The sequence below is a fragment of the Pseudophryne corroboree genome, chromosome 10 (assembly GCF_028390025.1).
Source record: "Pseudophryne corroboree isolate aPseCor3 chromosome 10, aPseCor3.hap2, whole genome shotgun sequence".
Taxonomy (NCBI): Eukaryota; Metazoa; Chordata; class Amphibia; order Anura; family Myobatrachidae; genus Pseudophryne; species Pseudophryne corroboree.
Window position 1 is genome coordinate 35705609 of NC_086453.1, and position 20799 is coordinate 35726407.

The 20799-nt window shown below is 42.7% G+C and overlaps 1 protein-coding gene across 2 annotated transcripts in view; it reads right to left on the minus strand.

The window, feature by feature from the left end:
- Window positions 1-20799, minus strand: part of LOC134965904 (protein RoBo-1-like) — a 76017-nt gene that overhangs the window by 24319 nt on the left and 30899 nt on the right. The window contains exon 2 of one of the 2 annotated variants that reach the window (XM_063942301.1): window positions 2530-2601. The exons of the other annotated variant lie outside the window; for it this stretch is intronic. Within the exon in view, the coding sequence (XP_063798371.1) occupies window positions 2530-2578 (49 nt within the window). The 5' untranslated portion in view covers window positions 2579-2601. The remainder of the gene's footprint in view (window positions 1-2529; window positions 2602-20799) is intronic. 2 annotated transcript variants of the gene reach the window in all.

A 20799-nucleotide genomic window follows, 5' to 3' on the forward strand; every position in this document is an offset into this window, starting at 1 on the left:
TTCTCTATTTATTGTGTAAAGGTCCCCATCCACTAGTCCGATTTGGGCAGTTTTCTTCAGATTTCGACACATCTGACCGTCATATCTGAAGAAAAGTGTCACATCGGATGGCTCTTCCGATCCGATGCGCACTCCCGTGTCAGATATGTCTGAACTACAGATCTCTGAGGCTGCCCCAACTATTTATCTGAATCTGAAGAAAACAGGTGCACATCGGATTGTTTTTTTTACTTCAGATGTATCTGATCAGATTCATCTGAAGCGTCACTTGACTGGCATCTCGCTGACCACTCCCACCCACCAAGAGGGGGAACAGCGGCAGCAGCAGCATCAGATAAATCGCATGTAGCATGTGTGCATCAGATATATCTGATGCGATCTGACACATGATAGATCGCATCAGATATATCTGAAGTGAATGTAGTGAAAATTAAGCCCAGGGTCAGATCCGTTTCCCGGGAAGCTCCCGGGAGAGCTCAAGAGAAATCTGATGAGATCTGCAGTTCAGACAAGTCTGAGTAGTGGATGGCCACCTTAATAAGTGCGAGCACACACCCGTTCTGGAGGGCAGGTCACATTGTTTCCTGTGCACAATATTGCACCCTGCTCTAGACACTCAGTGCAGGAGAGGGAGTAACCTAAGTGACAAATACAACACATTGTGTGGGCTGGTTAGTCTTTTATTATTTTACATTTGTTAAGTATTTCCATGTGCTAAATACTTTCTACTTTTGAGTTGCTACGATATTTAGCAACAACTATTAAAATAAAATATCTGCTGCTTGAAGATGCAAATATAAAAAGTAGACTTTTTCCTTAATGCTAAGTGTTATTTACGTTTGCTTTGTTAGAACTGTTGAGGATTGCGTTAGGAGAAAATATTGCAACATCCCAGCATATAGAATAAATGTATAAACTAGTATATAAATAAGCATTGCTGACCCCTCATACTGTATGTATACAATATATATCATGTGCTACTTATCTCTCAATATATTAAATTCATTGATATAGTATGCCATTTAAATTGTGCATAATACAAAATATCTTAAGATACAATATGATAAATTCGATAAGTGTGATAAAAGCCCCATACACACGTAACGAGTCCCAGCCGACGCCGATATTGGCGGCAGCGGGGACCCGGCGGGGTGCAGTATCGGCAAGTGCATACACACTTGCTGATGCCAGCGGGGAAGGGAGCGATGGCGGGGGGGGAAAGACGGCCATGCTGCATCTGAAGCATGGCTGTTGTTAACGAGGACCACCCTCGTCTGTACATGTGCAGACAAGGGAGGGGGTCATTAATGATGGGAGGGAGCGCTCATCGTTGACGACATTGAGTGTACACACTGGACGAGATTGTAAAAGATCTCACTCAGATCGGCCCTTCTGAGCGAGATCTGTTATTTTCTCATCTAGTGTGTTTGGGCTAAAGAGTTCCATAACTATATAAAGGAAATGGCTGCTGTTTCAAACACTTTTTTTGTATGGTCCTAGATATCTAATGGGTATGCGGTAAGGACGCCAGTGGTCGGCATGACAGAGCTGTAAATCCCAGCACCGGAATTCCGACACATGGGCAAAATGCAGACACTGGAACTCCGAAAAGGGATGAAATGCCGACGCCGGAATCCTGACCGCTGACATCCCGAACATAAATATGCTGGGAAATCCTAACTTAAGGCTGCGGGGGTGGGGGTGCTGTTGAGGTTAGGTTTAGGCTGTGGGGGGAGGGTTAGGGTTAGATTGTGGGGCGGGGGGAAGTTAGGCACTCCCGGGATGGGTTAGGCTGTGGGGGAGGGAGGGTTAGGGATAGGCAGCGAGGGGGGGGGGGGGGGGGAGTTAGAGTTAGGGTAAGCATACTTACCCAACCCCTGTCAGGATGCTGAGCATCCGGATGGCGGTGTCGGTCTTCTGATGCAGTGTGTGCTTATTGTATAATGTCAGTGTTAGTGATACAGTGTGTGCTAATTGTGTAATGTCAGTGTTAGTGATGCAGTGTGTGCTGATTGTATAATGTCAGTGTTAGTGATACAGTGTGTGCTGATTGTGTAATGTCAGTGTTAGTGATGCAGTGTGTGCTGATTGTGTAATGTCAGTGTTAGTGATGCAGCGTGTGCTTATTGTATAATGTCAGTGTTAGTGATGCAGTGTGTTCTGATTGTGTAATGCCAGTGTTAGTGATGAATTTTTTTGAATTCAAAATATGTTTGTTTTTTTGTATCACAATTTTCCAGAAATGTTTACATGTTATTAAATCTTCAAAGAGAATTGTAAATGAATACTTTGGCCATAATATAACCCCTGTGTGAGAAGCCCTGCTATAAAAACATTATCACTACCGAGCTACAGGGGTAATATGGAATGATGCATGCCACCTGCCTTCTGCTAAATAGATATCAGTTACTGGTGTCATTAGTTTTGGTGACGTTTGGTGGTACAACTGGATTATAAAACAAATTCAAAGTAACCGGTGGGAAGGTGACTTCTAGCGGATGGAAATCATGGTTTGTAGAAAGGACTTACCTGTTCCTACAATACAGACAAGGTACAGGAGCCCCAGAGAGAATGTCATGGTGCCTTGTTCCTCTGCCTACTCTGCGAATGATATTTTTATTAAGTCTCTAGTCATCATTGGCAATCATTAGCCAGAATTTCAGTTATATATTCATCAGAGTTATGGATCGCTAAAAGTGACAAATATGAACTTTAAAACTTCAGACAATAGAGTACTGAGTAACTGCAACCGATTTAGCAAAATACTGAATATTATCTAAGCTACAGTTTCCCAAATTCTGGCATTACAGTCCAGGATTTAAGGATGTCCATGCTGGAATCAAGATTGGTAAATCATATTGACTGTGGCACTAATTAAATTGTGTGCTCAATCATGAATGTCCGGAAAACCTGGACTGTAATTCTGGAGTATGGGTATGATCTAATCCTTTTATGTCCAAATGTGTTTTATGTTGTTTCTTTGTTTTTTTGTATACTCTTACATTAGTGAAAGCTGTTTAATTACCTAATCTACACATGTAGCCTTCATTTTAAAGTTTCTATGTTGTTTCTAATTTTCTTTCTTTCACCACATGAGTCTTGGGATCGAAATACTAAAGGTCGAGATTCATATTTTGGTTGATTTTCCATTGGTTTTGAAAACAGACCTTTTACAAAAGGCAAAACTGATGGAAAAATGACCAAAATAGCTACTTTAGAACATCGGAACAACTTCTGATTATATTACATAGACCAGTGGTTCTCAAACTCGGTCCTCAGGAGCCCACACAGTGCATGTTTTGCAGGTAACCCAGAAAGTGCACAGGTGTATTAATTACTCACTGACACATTTTAAAAGGTCCGCAGGTGGAGCTAATTATGTCACTTGTGATTCTGTGAGGAGACCTGCAAAACATGTACCGTGTGGGGTCCTGAGGACCGAGTTTGAGAACCTGTGACATAGACAAGTTAGTAGCCACAGATTTACTAAGTATCGGTGCCCCTCCCCGATCCAAAAAATGGGGTTGCACTGATTGGTCAGAGCATGACAGTTCCCACCATTCAATTAATTAGCTCATCCCTATTCATTTTTAAGTATAGTGACTGGGAGTGACCTGCCATTCGTTATGGGACTCATCTTAGGATGCTACATGGACCAATGAGGATGTGGCCCCTTTACCTTGTAAGTACTAAATTGGTGAATCAGGGTGCTGTACAGTAGGGATGGGTTTATTAGGTAAACTACTTTCCCATTTTGTGTCATTTCCTGTCTTTTGTTTGATATTTCTTTTTATGGTGGACTACAGTTGCAACTGAGCCCTTTATGTCTGGGTATACTGGTATTTGTGGTTCTACAAGAGGCATCATGCTGGAAAAGCTTTTCTTGGATCTGCAGACCACCTGTAAAAATAGTATCATGGAACTCTTTCATTAATATTACCACAACAACCAAAGCTCAGGGTGTGTAGAAGACCTCTGGGTTTTCAGCCCAGGGCTGTTTGTCCTTGTGGAAGAGGGAACCTACTTTTTGGGGGGTCTTCACTTTCCTTGGGATTTCAGCCATGGGCTGACCAATTTGGGAATGGACCCAACACTGTGAGTCCCCCTGCTATAGTGTCAACAGCCCAGCTAGTTCAATCTAGTGCTAGAAAATAGAGGGAACCCCATACCATTTCCACCCCCTATTTTAGATTACTTGGCTAGATGTCTGAGTGGTCCGGGGCTGATTATGGATTTCAAGGAGGGCCTAAGCATTTTTATTTATTTTAACCATTACCATCTGCAGCTAATGAAGCCTGCGCAGATCATTGTGATCTGTTGCTAACAGTACAATTGTGGAAAGAGCAAGGTCAATAATGCATGGTGCCAACCTAGTAGGAATAAAACAAGAATATCTGTGACTATGGTCTCACTGTTTATTCTTAGGTGGACCATGATTGTCACAACTTTTGTGGCTGTATGGACCTTGTCTCTAAGTCCTCTTATATTTATAGGAACGCACTTGGGCCCTAATTCAGAGTTGATCATAGCCATGCAAAATTTTGCATGGCTACGATCTGTCAAAGTCGAAAAATATTGCAGTACACACATCAAGTACAAACTACACACAGATGGCCTCCGTGCGCGTACTTATTCTGCCGTGCGTGCACATATCCGCAATTTGCATATGGTCGCTCCCGTGGTCCTGTGCATTAGCGCGTGGTATGGGTATTTACGGTAGAGTTTGTGAACACATGGAAAGCCATCAAAACACATTACATATTTAATCCAAATAGTGCACATTTTACACATAGCCTCCCTGCACCACAGCAGCAAGTTACAGCAGTTTAAATGGTAACAGAACAAAGGGATTCACCTTTACAGGATAGGAGAGGACAGAACAAGGTTATAAGGTGGTGTTTGGTATCCAGCCATAGGGTATTGTAAGGGTAATATTCCAGTGTTGGTTTGAAGAAGATTGCATGTTTCTGCGAATAGTTATGTGCAGGAGCAGAATATAGATATAAACTGTATTTACTGTACATTATGTATGCGGCGGGAATCCAGAGGAGACCACCCACAAGAGCAGTTGGAACAGACATCGCCCACCTATTCAAACCAACCTATGACCTCTCCTGTACTGTAAATGACCATCCCTGTGTCCAATGGACAAAGAGATTACAGTATCCATTGTGTTAGGTTTTGGAAGAATTGTATAAAGAGAGCCTGCTGCAGGCCTGGTCAGACACAAGACTCACAAAGTTATCTATCAGATGACTGAGGACCAGGCTGGGTAGCGCGGCGAATCCAATCACGTATGTACCATTTACTGTAGCTATTAATCTGTTGTATTGTATATATTGTAACCCCCTTTCAGTAATAATATGCTGTGGTGTCGGAACCCAGCAGTTAAATTACAATCTGGTGTCATGTCTTCCTTTCCCCTACTAAGGTTTAAAGTGTATTATTATCACATTGCATAGCTGTTAAGGGTTTGTGGTGTATCTCTGGGTGTGTACGCACTGTGTGTACTTTGTACCATCAGCGCGGCATTTGTGCGCAAAGTCCGTACACAGTATGGGACTCTTTACGCTAACAGCATAAAGAGTACGTAGAGTGTGTATTAAATATAGCGGCAGCAGCGGCTCCATGGTAAAGTGTATTTAAAGTGTGTTTAAGGTATAGATTTTCATTCCTTTATATAAATCAGCATTATCAATTGGGGGCTCCATCAGGGATTCCACATCCTAACAGGTCACAGCAGACTTAATCTATCAGCAAAAGGGTGGACAGAAAGTATCCTACGTAACCTTTTCTTGGTCGGTGGATACACTAAAAACCCTACTTGTGTGCTGATTAGATGACGTCTGCTCTGTATGGTTTGTAGAGATGCTGGTAGAACCCGTAACGTAAACAGGAAAAAAGCTATTTAAAAATCTGATATTTTTTTTGGCGCCAAAAGCATACACAACAAAAGGCACCCATAGCCTTTGTATACCCTCTCACATTGTTGCCATAAGACTCAAATTGTTAGATTCATTTAGATCTGTGTGAAACCGGTTACATTTTGTTGCTATATAGTTAAAACTAAAATAAATGTTTAAGGAAGTAAGTGTAAAGCACAAATGCAGTCTGGCCTGGTTGTAAAGGTTTATACAGAAAGAAACTGTGTTGTGTTAAGTGAGCGATTATAGTTAGTATTGCTCACATTTATAGAAGTTGTGTGATTTGTTTTATTGCGTACGCACATTGGTACACGTGGTACGGAACGTGAAAACGTGCACGTGACGCAAGGCCGCACACGTGGCATAGAGGTATGCATGGTTGCATAATTACGCAAGCTTGCGTAGGGTTGTGTGCGCATAATAAAACCACACAATAGTTTGTTTAGTTTAAAGGTGGGACAGTAGCCACGCTACAATAGCACAAAACTGCCTGGTTTCTAAAGCAGATTAGTATAAAAACATTTTTTTTAAATAGCCTCTGGGGTAAAGCTGCCAACCTGAATGAATCCAAATTTTCTGTACTGAAAAACAAAGTGTATTTGAGTGAGCGAATGTAGGAGTGAGTGGATATTTGAACCCAGGGAATTCGGGATCCCGTCGTGTGGTACATCAAATAAGAGGAGGCTTGGTAGCGTGAAGTGGCTGACTCACGTTAGTATAAGGTTTAATACGCAAATCGTGAGGTGATTTGCAAAGGAGTGTGATAGTGCATAAGTATTGCGAAGTATTGAAGTAAAAAGGTTTTTGTATTACGCTCCGGGCTGAGGGTCACAGTTTGTACATTGACCCGTGGTTGTACGGCAGATAGGTAACAAGTACCTATACGCTGTGCAATTGGACCGCGTGTTTGTGGGTGCGATATATACAGCTCAACTTGATACCCCTTTACAAACATTTGCGTAAAATCGCGGTATCATTAGCGCTGTGTAGAGCATACGCAAGCGTGATTTGTGTATAAGTGTGTAGGGAGTTTTCGCTGGTCTCTCTCAGGAAAATCTCCAGCGGTGTATATTCACTGGAATAGGTAAGTCACTCCTAAACACTTCCAGTGAATAGAAACCAGATAGGGGCCTCACTGGGTTCGCGGTGGTCACTATTGGAGTGAGTCGTGGTACTCAGCGGAGAAGGAGTGGGTGAAAGCGCTCTAAGAACTTTCACCATCTATTCGTATTGTGCATTGGGGATTGCGTAAAAAGGAAAAAGTCCGCAATGGGATCCAATTGCACAAGCGGTGGACGTTTTGTAGCCAGGGTTCAGGTTGAAGAGCCGCGGCCCAAGGGGTCAGCGAGGTTTGTTATGTGTGGTAAATATGCATCACACACGGAAGACTTTTTGTATGAATGGGTACGTATGACTGACAAAGATAGGGTACCATTCCCTAGGGTGGGCAGCTTTGAACCAGAGGTATTACAGAACTTAAGGATAAGGATATGTCTGATAAAATCCAAGAAACAAAGGATTAGACATAGATTGTTTAAATTTATGGCAACAGGAGGGGGATGTGCAAAGGGAATTAGCTCGCGCAGCAGGTTCCAAACCTAGTGGGAAAACAATGGCGACTGCACCACCACCACCATATATTGTGGGAGAGAAAGTGGCTACAGTCAATGTTACATTGGTACAGGATAGGAGAGTAATTGATAAATGTACTAACGCTAACCCTTTCCAGTTGTATCCCAATTAAAATTTTCCCCAGGACTGCGAGCAGGAAGATGAGCCCAGCACGATATCGGCACTCTCTCTAGCAGCTACCATACAGGACACTCAGGTGGAAAAGGCCGAACCAACAAGAGCAGTAGTCAGGCCCCCTAGCGGAGGGATAAGTGAGGTCGTGTCCACAGGTAAGTACGGTACTATACATTATGCAGAGACAATAGCTCCCCACATTGTAAAATCAAACCAGAATGATGTAATTGAATTAAATCCTGTCAGGGTGATTGCAGTCCCCAATGGGAAGACTGACGCTCAGGGAGTCACTCCCATCAGGAACATTGCCATGCATTGTCCCTGGTCCTGAGCAGAGTTAAGGTCAATTATGTCAGAATTTCCCGATCCCAGAAAAGATCTAGTTGCATGCCAGAGGTTCATTAAAGAGTTAGGTAACGCCAACGAACCCACGAACAAAGATTGGCGAACAGTGCTACAGGTATGTTTACCCTCAAATATTGACCCCGCAAAATTCATAACTGATTGTAAGTTAGACGCAGAAGTACCTCTCACTGATGAATACAATCAGGAGAATGTACAGCAAATCAATCTGCAGTTAGCAGTATATTTCCCTACTGTTGTCAAATGGAATAAAATCTTTTCCATAAGACAAAAGGAAGGTGAAATGGCATCTGAATATTTCCATTGAGCACTGCAGGAAATGTCTCGATACACTGGGATTGAGGACATAAAAGATAATACGCATCACATGGAGGTAGCTGTTACTGTATTAATGGATGGGTTAAAAGAGGCATTAAGAGCAAGGGTACAGACCTCTCTACCAAACTGGAGAGGTATCTCAGTGGCTGCATTGAGAGAGTCCGCTATTGAGCACGACAGGAACATCAGTAAGCACAGTGAGTCTCAGGGGGGAAAGCTGATGACAGTGAGTATAGACGTACTTACCAAAAAGCCATATCAGCCGAAACCCCAGACCCCTGATGGTAAGTCACGAATAGTAACATGCTATGCTTGTCACCAGGTAGGACATTACTCGAGGGAATGTAAGAATAAAGGTACACATAATGTATACCGACCCCCTAGACCAGGATATGAACCACACTACAATGCACATAATTGGGATCAGGGACCACTTAGGAGAAATTACGAGCCACATGCAGGGGAAACAATGAGGTACCCACCAAGGAGAGACTGGCAGGCCTCCGAAAATTCTTAGCTACCCCCCTCACATATTGTAGCTGCCAATGCGCTGCGGGAGGGTCTCAACACACAATAGGGGTTGGGCCACACCTGTGGTCTGCAGCCAGTGAAGTTGATTGCTAGCCTTGGTAGTGAACCTGAGGTAACGGTTGATGTAGCTGGTGTACCATTACCTTTTCTCGTAGATACAGGGGCGGCCAGGTCAGTGTTAAATTCAACGATAGGTATAAAAACCACGGGTAAAACAATTTCGGCAATAGGAGTAACAGGAACTGTGCAACAATACCCTTTGAGTAGACCGGCAGAGATTACTATAGGGCCTTTGCAAACCAAACATTCTTTTCTGCTGGCTGCATCGGCTCCGACTAATCTACTCGGCAGAGATTTATTGTGTAAAATGCAGTGTGTCATATACTGTACTCCTGAGGGTGTCTTCTTGGATATACCTGGGAACCACGCTCAAGAAGTACAAGATATATTAGACACCCCTCAAAGACTAATGTTGCATTCTACTGTTATAGACAAGTGTCCATCAAAGGTAGAGGAAAGGATCTCACAAATACCGGGTTCCCTTTGGACCAAAGATGGACAAGACACTGGATTGATGGCGAATGTAGCTCCAGTAGTAGTACAAGTAAAAGATGGTAGGATAGCTCCAAAAATCCCTCAGTATCCTCTGAAGCCAGAGGTAGAATTAGAAGTGTACCCTGTCATAGAGTGGCTGCTACAGCAGGGCATCCTAGTCAGGACGTCCAGCACCACCAATAGTCCCATCTTCCCTGTGAAAAAGAGTGGGGGGAGGGGTTATAGGCTAGTGCAGGATCTAAGGGGGATAAACAAGATAGTTGAGAGGCAATTCCCCGTAGTGCCTAATCCAGCAGTCATCCTCATGCAAATTCACTCTACGGCAAATTTTTCACTGTCATTGACCTCTGTTCTGCTTTCTTTTCTGTCCCTCTTCACCCTGATAGCCAATACCTTTTTGCTTTTACATACAGGGAATACAGTACACCTGGACTCGTCTTCCCCAAGGTTTCATTGACAGCCCGAGTATTTTCTCTCAGGCCTTGCATGACTGTTTACAATCCTTTCAACCTGAGAGTGGATCAGTGCTAATACAGTATGTCGATGACTTATTGTTATGTTCTGACTCACTCGAATCGTCCTTGAAAGACACGAAACAGCTTCTGTTTCATCTTTCCCAAACGGGACACAAGGTTTCAAAGGATAAGTTGCAGTTGTGCCAGACCAGGGTAAATATTTGGGACATTGCTTGACCCAAGGACTTAGATACCTCACCGCTGAAAGAATACAGGTGATTCGCGACATGACTCTGCCACAAACGCAACAACAGATCCGCACTTTCCTTGGAATGTGTGGGTACTGTCGAAACTGGATTCCAGGGTTCTCTATACTGGCTTTACCTTTGCAAGAAATGGTCTCTTCAAACCAACCAGAACGGGTCTCGCACACAGATGAGTCCGAACTGGCATTTGAGAGACTCAAACAGTGCCTATCACAGGCACCTGCATTAGGTATGCCAGATTATGAGAAGCCCTTTGAATTGTACGGTACAGAAAGTGCAGGGTGTGCGGCAGGCGTTTTAACTCAGAGACATGGTGATGCCAGCAGACCGGTAGCATACTACAGTGCACAGTTGGACACGGTAGCGCGGTCTCTCCCCACTTGCTTGCGAAGTGTTGCAGCGATAGCTTTGCTGGTAAGTAAAAGCGAGGACGTAGTGTTAGGACATGACCTGACCATTCATACACCTCATGCAGTATCAGCCTTACTGAACTCAGCCCAAACCAGACATGTCTCATCTGCTCAGTTTACAAAGTGGGAATTATCACTGATGGCCCCGGTAAACATCACCATTAAGAGATGCAGCTCACTAAATCCTGCAACTTACTTGCTAAGTGTGCCTGTACAGGCACAAAGGGTGGAGGATGAGAATAATGGTGAAGGAGGATTTAGTGCAGATACTGATATGCATGATTGTATGGAATATCTGAATCAGACTTTCACATCGAGACCTGACATCAGTGACAACCCACTGGAAAGAATAGACTTTACCTTCTACACTGACGGTAGTTGCCACAGACAGACAGACAGAATCGGGAGACTTGTGTACTGGATATGCAGTTGTAGACGACAGAGGTATCATAGAAGCTGAACCCCTGGGCCCACCGCACTCAGCACAAGTTGCTGAGTTGGTCGCCCTAACCAGAGCGTGTGAATTGGCCAAGAGTAAGTCAGCTAATATATACAAAGATTCTAGGTACGCCTTTGGAGTAGTGCATGATTTCGGGGCCCTATGGCGCCTCAGAAATTTCATGACGGCAGCTGGCACACCTGTAGCGCATGCGTCCCACATAAAAAAAACTACTAACAGCGATACAGGAACCAGACAGAGTGGCTGTTATCAAGTGCAAAGCACATACTTACAACCAAGACCCAATTTCAGTTGGTAACAGCCGGGCAGACGAAGCTGCTAAATCAGCAGCCAGCACCCCCATACAAACTAACATCACATCACTGATGACATTTAACACGATCAACACACAACAATTAATGGAAATGCAAGATTTGTGTTCTTTACGGGAAAAGGCAGTCTGGAGGTCAAAGGGGTATGGCCAGTAATCCTCAGGACTGTGAACAGGTGGACAAGGTAAGCCGGTGGCCCCCAGAGCATATCTTCCAAGCTTAGCTGAGGCAGCACACGGTCTGACTCATCTGGGCAAAGAGGGTATGTGCAAGCTGGTGAGAGACTACTGGTGTGCTCCAGGATTCTCTTCTCATGCAGGTAAGAGAGCAATGACATGTTTTACTTGCTTGAGGAAGAATATTGGTAAGTCAATACCAACAGAGCCATCCCATATCCCCCGACAGACGGACCTTTTCAGGTAATACAAATCGATTTCACACAGTTACCACCCTGTAGGAATTTAAAATATTTGTTAGGTTGTATTGATGTATTTTCCAACTGGGTAGAAGCGTTACCTGCTGCCACAAATACTGCTACGTTCACTGCAAAGAAAATTGTGCAGGAATTTGCGTGTAGATATGGTATCCCTAGAATAATTGAAAGTGACAGGGGTACCCATTTTACAGGTGAAGTCTTTCCGGTCATGTGCAAACTGATGGGAATTAATAGCAAGCTACATACTCCGTACCGTCCACAGGCGAGTGCAAAGGTGGAGAGAGTGAACAGTACTATTAAGAACAAGCTGAGTAAATTAATGGCTGAAACTGGATTGTCATGGCCAGAAGCTTTGCCACTAGTGTTGTACAGCATCAGAACCACTCCCAGGTCTCCCCTTAACCTATCACCCTTTGAAATTCTTTTTGGTCGACAACCTCATGTAATGATAGACCCCCAGGATGATTTGGAATGCAATAATGAAGTGACTGTGAAATATTTGGTTGGGATGAGCCAGCAGCTGAGAAATCAACAAAGAAATCTAATGCTGGTGATTCCTGACCTACCGAACAGTAATTGTCATGACATTGAGCCTGGGGATTATGTGATGATTCAAAATTTCTTACGCTCAGGTTGCCTCATATACAGGTGGGAAGGACCATATCAAGTCTTGTTAACCAGCACGACAGCATTGAAGGTCGCCGAAAGAGAGACTTGGGTCCACTCGTCCCACTGCAAGAAGGTCGCTGACCCGGGGGGAACTCGTGACAAAGAGCAGAGTGTAGAGAATCTCGTATCACTGGAGTGTCTGTTCCGGGAAAGCTGAGAGGCAGGACTGTTGAAGGGCATCTGAGCACAGAGAGTAACAAGACCTAGAACGGTTGTCGTACCACTTTCTTTTTTCACCTCCCCCTGCATTTTTCCTTTATTTTCTCCTTCTTATTTTCCTCCTTTCCCCTAACGAAATGGATCGATCACAAGAGACTGCGTTTTGGATTCTGTTAGTAATTCTGGTATTGATAAGGACAGTTTGTTTTGGTGAGGGTCCCAGAGAGGTCGAGCAGGGATCTGGAATGGGTTCTGATGGCAAGTATGAATTTGTAGGATATCAGGATCAGCGCATCACTTTAGTAAAGGCTGGCATCAGTAAGCGCTCTGGTAGTCATGGAGCTCGGAGGCACTGTGAGGGGTTATTGTCTGATAAATATTGTATTTGTGGGAATTGTGAGAATATAGTTGAGGATGGGTGCATCCAGAGATGTCAGTCCAACCTTAATATCGACATGGACCGTCATCCATTGAGTGATTACCACTTACTTATGGGTAAGGTCTTAAACCAGACAGAAAGCTGGGTGTGCTTACAGGTACCTTAAGGTCAGAGCAAGTCAGGATTAGTACCGTACCCTTTAGCAATAGATGAGGTACTCGAATTACGGGGTGGGAGACCGGTGGAAAAGAAATTCAATATCTCTAGGCCCCCTAGCTTGAAGCTCCACCAGTATCATGTAGACAGGTCCTTATTATGTTTTAATGTTTCCAAAATACCGAAAACCGGGAAATTGGGAAGTGACGTGGAATAACCAGACAATGACAGAGCTGATAGCATACCCATAGACTCTGAACTTGTACGCCAAATAGCCAACAGTGGGAGGTATTTCCGGTATAGGTATACTCGTGGAAGCAAGACCATGTGGGTTGGAAAAGTATCGCCAGGGTATTGTGCTCATATCATCCAGCCCGATACATGTACTGAGCAGATGGGAGAACTAGGGATTGGTTTCTTTACTTGGAAAATTTGTAATATGGTGATGTTATATTTTGTCCCCTATGTTCTCCCAGATGATGCCTATTTCATATGTGGGAGGAAGGCGTACAAGTGGCTTACCCCGAGCTCAGAGGGATTGTGTTACATTGGGAGAGTACTACCAGAGGTCATGACCATAACCCATGATAAGATGAAAGACGTTCACCGCAGTGCCCAGGCTCCTTATACTCATACTCACTATGAACACATCATCAAGAGACACCTCATAGATAGGGCAGAGCACGCAGCCTCTTATTTGATCCACGAATCCACCGGGATTCAGTTCCTTCTCGCATTAGACATCACCCGTACCGCCAGAGGAACTATAAATTATAGGTATATCCATGCGCTAGCGAACTTGATAGATAATATCACTGAGATGTATGATGACACCTTCAGGTATACAGGAAGGGAGTTAAAAGCCTACAAGAAGGAACTGATTCAGCACAGAATGGTCCTTAATTATGTCACAGCCGTGACAGGTGGGTACTGTGTTACTCTGGCAACTCAATATGGTGTGAAGTGCTGCACGTATATTACGAACAGCACTGACGACCCCACGGAGATCATCGATCAAAAGATGGATGATATCTTGCAGTTGAAGTGGGAGTTCAGGAGGAAGCACAACCTTACCTTAGCGACTGTGAGTAATGAACTGACCGGCTGGGTCTTATGGTTGAACCCACGCAAATGGTTCTCAGATTTAGGAGAGAGGGTTCAGAATGTCATTATGGGTGTTGGGAAGTTTCTCCTTTGTATCCTGGGAGTCGTCATAATTATTGGTTCGATATTTAGGTGTGTTCGAATTCTAATGCGGCGCAAATACGGTACAACTCTGAGTCTAAGGAGCGAGGGCGCTGTAATAGCAGCAGATTTAATTTATGACCCATCCATAGAGACAGTGTTATGATAAGGATTGCAAATGAATTCCATGGCCTGTATCTTTCACCCGTTTTTCTTTTGTCTCCCCCTCTGCCCAGATACATCCATCCGGAAAAAGACGTCAGCCCTACCCAAAATGTTTATGTGAATGTATTTTTATATATGTGTCTTATCTTCATCTCTGCAACCTACAGTTAATGGCACACATAGTCGGCAGGTGATATCCACATATACTAGCACTCACATATGTTTCCCCCTCCATGTATCATCAACTAAATGTGCAACCCATTTGTTGGAACAAGAAGCCGAAAAGAGCTCGGTAGTGTTTGTTGGCCCATTTACAGACCCTTAATACGGGATGAGAAAGATTTAATGTATACTTCGCAATACCTCGAAGCTTATTACATATACGGCACGATGATACATGCCCCTCAGACATGGATTCATAGATCGAAGAACAGAGAAGAATCAGGGATCAGTTTGTAGGGTGCACTCGCTCCCATAACCACCAGTTATTATTACTGTAATGTCATTAAACTTTTCTTTATATATATAAGTTGACACTCATTGTAGTACATTACCCATACCCATATGGAATGAATCAACTTTATTAGTATCCCATATGAAGTATTCTGGCCCCTAGATAGGGCCTCAATAGTGAAATATAAAAGAGCAATAAAAAGATAGTTAGACGTGATGTAGAAAAAATGGACAAACAAAGAAAGGATTTTGTTTAGTCCTGGTGAAAAATAATAAAGAGATATTAAAAACAAAGCCGTGTGCCGTCTGTCATTTCTTGATTGTATATATTGAACCCGTGAATTATGTTTCACTCATGTATAGCAGAAAGCAATATGATCATAACTTATATTGTCTGTATCAAATAAACTGTTACCTCATTCTAATTCTATATCTTAATGATCCTAATGGCAACCTTACTCAATTGATATTAATTCAGGATTTGAATATTATTATATATATGTTGCTACGCAAGGACAAGGACTTCTAATCTATATGCTACATGTGTGCTTCTTTTTCTATTGAATATTGCAGTCACTGTTGAATAGTGCACACAATTTCATTCTGTATTGAATAGAATGTTGGAAACAATTGTTGCTTTTATACACAGGGTATCTTTTTCATGTTGTAACTATGTCACAGTATTATTGGAGACCTGCAGCTGCTCCTGTATAAATTCCCCTAAGAGAATAGTAGTTTGTTACTCTGTACCCATATATTGAGATTGATAAGCAGAAATAATAATGGGTAGCAAATCAGTTCTCAGTGACCAACACTTATATGAAAACCCTTTATTTTAAACACAATAGCATCTATTTCACGAAGTCCTCAGTCCGTATGCTCAACATATACTGTTTTAAGCAAATCCATGTGACATTACTAAAATGTTTGGTGTCCCCTTTTAACCATTGGTATTTATCTACATAGTAATATATTAACCATAAATAGGAGATCACTGTTTGTGTTTTTAGGGATGGATATCCTTCATTGACTAATTATACACTTTTTGTCCAGTCAGTATAGTCATACATACAAACTAGAATTGTATATTGTTTAAGTGTGTTTTTACTGAATATCTGGACAAGAGAAATCTTATGATGATAAATTATATATATAATATTTAGACACAGTGGCTATATTCTTATATGGCACGTGTAGATCAACATCTGTATCCCTGGTATTAATTAAGATCTCATATATATTTTGCTGGATATCAGGACAGAAGGAACCTTATTGTAATATACTATATATACACCAAATTGTTCCCACCACAGTGCTTCACATAAATTACGCCCGTGTAAAATAACATGCAGAGTAGACGTTTATAATAATATTAGATTGCTTTCACAAGGTACATCTATTTTTCCTCTGTAGGCTAAGTCCGGACTAAAATGCACTACACTGTATTGTCGTATGGCACATATAGATACTTTCTGTGTCCTCTGATAGTAATAGGGATCTCACAGAGCAGCTTGCGCTGCCTGTGATAAATGCTATTATGATCTCACAAAGTCATTCTGTGTATAACCAAGTCTCTTCAATATACATTAACCATATAGTCACAATAGTCGGTTGCCAGGTATGATAGGTAAACAGTTTTTTACATTAAAGCATTCTCATTTCATTTAGACAGCACACGGCTAATCCCTATGCGCATTTCACTCTATATTAGAGCTTTGTCAGGGCTCCCATGGATTCATACATACATGCTTTTTACTATCCCACTAGGTCATATATTTCCCACCTACAACTCTTCCCCGACCATTGAAACCTCTTTAGATATTGTGTAGATATTTTTCTGTTTATTGATTAGATAGTGGCAGTTATTGGTGACTGCCAAAGGGTGGACTGTCAAAGTCGAAAAATATTGCAGTACACTCGTCAAGTACAAACTACACAGAGATGGCCTCCGTGCGCTTACTTATTTTGCCGTGCGTGCACATATCCGCAATTTGCGTATGGTCGCTCCCGCGGTCCTGCGCATTAGCGCGTGGTATGGGTATTTACGGTATAGTTTGTGAACACATGGAAAGCCATCAAAACACATTACATATTTAATCCAAATAGTGCACATTTTACACATAGCCTCCCTGCACCACAGCAGCAAGTTACAGCAGTTTAAATGGTAACAGAACAAAGGGATTCACCTTTACAGGATAGGAGGGGACAGAACAAGGTTATAAGGTGGTGTTTGGTATCTAGCCATAGGGTATTGTAAGGGTAATATTCCAGTGTTGGTTTGAAGAAGATCGAATGATTCTGCGAATAGTTATGTGCAGGAGCAGAATATAGATATAAACTGTATTTACTGTACATTATGTATGCGGCGGGAATCCAGAGGAGACCACCCACAAGAGCAGTTGGAACAGACCGCCCACCTATTCAAACCAACCTATGACCTCTCCTGTACTGTAAGTGACCATCCCTGTGTCCAGTGGACAAAGAGATTACAGTATCCATTGTGTTAGGTTTTGGAAGAATTGTATAACTGCTGCAGGCCTGGTCAGACACAAGACTCACAAAGTTATCTATCAGATGACTGAGGACCAGGCTGGGTAGCGCGGCGAATCCAATCACGTATGTACCATTGACTGTAGCCATTATTATTTTGTATTGTATTGTATATATTGTAACCCCCTTTCAGTAATAATATGCTGTGGTGTCGGAACCCAGCAGTTAAATTACAATCTGGTGTCATGTCTTCCTTTCCCTGCTAAGGTTTAAAGTGTATTATTATCGCATTGCATAGCTGTTAAGGGTTTGTGGTGTCTCTCTGGGTGTGTACGCGCTGTGTGTACTTTGTACCGTCAGCGCGGCATTTGTGCGCAAAGTCCGTACACAGTATTGGACTCTTTACGCTAACAGCGTAAAGAGTACGTAGAGTGTGTATTAAGTATAGCGGCAGCAGCGGCTCCATGGTAAAGTGTATTTAAAGTGTGTTTAAGGTATAGCTTTTCATTCCTGTATATAAATCAGAATTATCAATTGGGGGCTCCATCAGGGATTCCACATACTCACAGCCTAACAGGTCATAGCAGACTTAATCTATCAGCAAAAGGGTGGACAGAAAGTATGCTACGTAACCTTTTCTTGGTCGGTGGATACACTAAAAACCCTACTTGTGTGCTGATTAGATGACGTCTGCTCTGTATGGTTTGTAAAGATGCTGGTAGAACCCGTAACGTAAACAGGAAAAAAGCTATTTAAAAATCTGTGAATTTTTTTTGGCGCCAAAAGCGTACACAACAAAAGGCACCCATAACCTTTGTATACCCTCTCACATTGTTGCCATAAGACTCAAATTATTAGATTCATTTAGATCTGTGTGAAACCGGTTACATTTTGTTGCTATATAAAAATAAATATATAAATATAAATGTAAAATAAATGTTTAAGGAAGTAAGTGTAAAGCACAAACGCAGTCTGGCCTGGTTGTAAAGGTTTATACAGAAAGAAACTGTGTTGTGTTAAGTGAGCGATTATAGTTAGTATTGCTCACACATATAGAAGTTGTTTGATTTGTTTTATTGCGTACACACATTGGTACACGTGGTACGGAACGTGAAAACACGCATGTGGCGCAAGGGCACACGTGGCATAGAGGTACGCATGGTTGCGTAATTACGCAAGCTTGAGTAGGGTTGTGTGCGCATAATAAAACCACCGAATAGTTTGTTTAGTTTAAAGGTGGTACAGTAGCCACATTACAATAGCACAAAACTGCCCGGTTTCTAAAGCAAATTAGTATAAAAACATTTTGTTTAAATTGCCTCTGGAGTAAAGCTGCCAACCTGAATGCATCCAAATTTTCTGTACAGAAAAACAAAGTGTATTTGAGGGAGCGAACGTAGGAGTGAGTGGATATTTGAACCCAGGGAATTCGGGATCCCGTCGTGGTGTACATCAAGTAAGAGGAGGCTTGGTGGCGTGAAGTGGCTGACTCACGTTAGTATAAGGTTTAATACGCAAATCATGAGGTGATTTGCAAAGGAGCATGATAGTGCATAAGTATTGCGAAGTATTGAAGTAAAAAGGTTTTTGTATTACGCTCTGGGCTGAGGGTCACAGTTTGTACATTGACCCGTGGTTGTACGGCAGATAGGAAACAAGTACCTATACGCTGTGCAATTGGACTGTGCATTTGTGGGTGCGATATATACAGCTCAACTTGATACCCCTTTACGAACTTTTGTGTAAAATCGCGGTATCATTAGCGCTGTGATTTGTGTATAAGTGTATAGGAAGTTTTCGCTGGTCTTTGTGATTTATGTATAAGTGTATAGGGAGTTTTCGCTGGTCTCTCTCAGGAAAATCTCCAGCGGTGTATATTCACTGGAATAGGTAAGTCACTCCTAAACACTTCCAGTGAATAGAAACCAGATAGGGGCCTCACTGGGTTCGCGGTGGTCACTATTGGAGTGAGTCGTGGTACTCAGTGGAGAAGGAGTGGGTGAAAGCGCTCTAAGAACTTTCACCGTCTATTCGTATTGTGCATTGGCGTAAAGAGTACGTAGAGTGTGTATTAAGTATAGCGGCCGCAGCGGCTCCATGGTAAAGTGTATTTAAAGTGTGTTTAAGGTATAGCTTTTCATTCCTGTATATAAATCAGCATTATCAGATCATTTATTCTGACATGCGTGGGGATGCCCAGCACAGGGCTAGTCCGCCCTGCATGTCAGGCCCCACCCCTCCGCCGCACAAGTTCAAAAGTATCGCACAGTGGCGATGCTTTTGTACTTGACAAAAAGCTTCCTACCTGTGCATATCCTGCGTGCTGGCAGGGAAAAACTTGTTGCACACCGGGTCGTAGCGGCTGCATGTGACATCATGCAGCCGACGCAATGCGCCCCCCCCCCACACAGTCCGGGCACACCTGCATTGCCCAGACCGCGCAACCAAAATGGTGTCCAAACGCCGGCGGCCTGCCTTCTCCCACCCAGCAAAAGCATCTGCCTGTCAGTCAGGCAGAGGCGATTACTGGGCTGAGATGCCGATAGCATCTCTGGGATTTGGCAGTTCAGATCTGGATCTGGCAATTCAGACCTGATTTCCTGCTGTACGAAAATGCACAGTAGTGATCAGGTTTGAATTAGGCCCTTGGTTATGATGTAAATGTAAACTGGTTATAACTGAAGTGCCTTGTGGCTCCCGAATCTATGTACCAACAGTCTCTTTTACAACTGTCCATGACACTTAGGGCTAACACTTTCTACTTGTCATGCTAGTTTTGCTGTGCAGCATTTTCTTCTTTCAGTTTGCAGTCAGAGGTCTTGTGGTCAACTTTCTGTCCTACAAAATATCTGTACTTGGGCCTTTTGTGCATGGTATTCATTGTGTTTAACACAACATTCTAAGCACTTGTCCTCATAATGTCTGTTGATAGTTTTGTCATGTTGGATTTTAAAGCTATTACAAGGATATAAAATTCAGACATTAGGTTCTGAAGAATTTCCATTGCAACTTCCTCAAGGAGTATTCACTATGAGTAAAATGTCACAAATATCAGACTCACACATAGCTAATATCTTTAACATCTAGACTCTCATCGGGGACTTGTGAACACACTGTTTGCTTTTCAGTTTGCGATAAGCAGGATGTTCCGGATTTTGTGCGAGTCTGGCCAGATTTTTAAAGCGGGCAATCATTTGCACAGCATAACCAGGTGGGTTTTGCAGTGTAAGTGATGGGCGCTTTAAAAATTCGGCCAGACTCATACAAAATCCCAAACCTCCTGCTTCTTCCAGGCTATTACATTTGGCCCTTAGTGTTCTTTTTGGGGGGCACTGATTTGTCTGTTTTAAAGGTGACACCTCTACCTC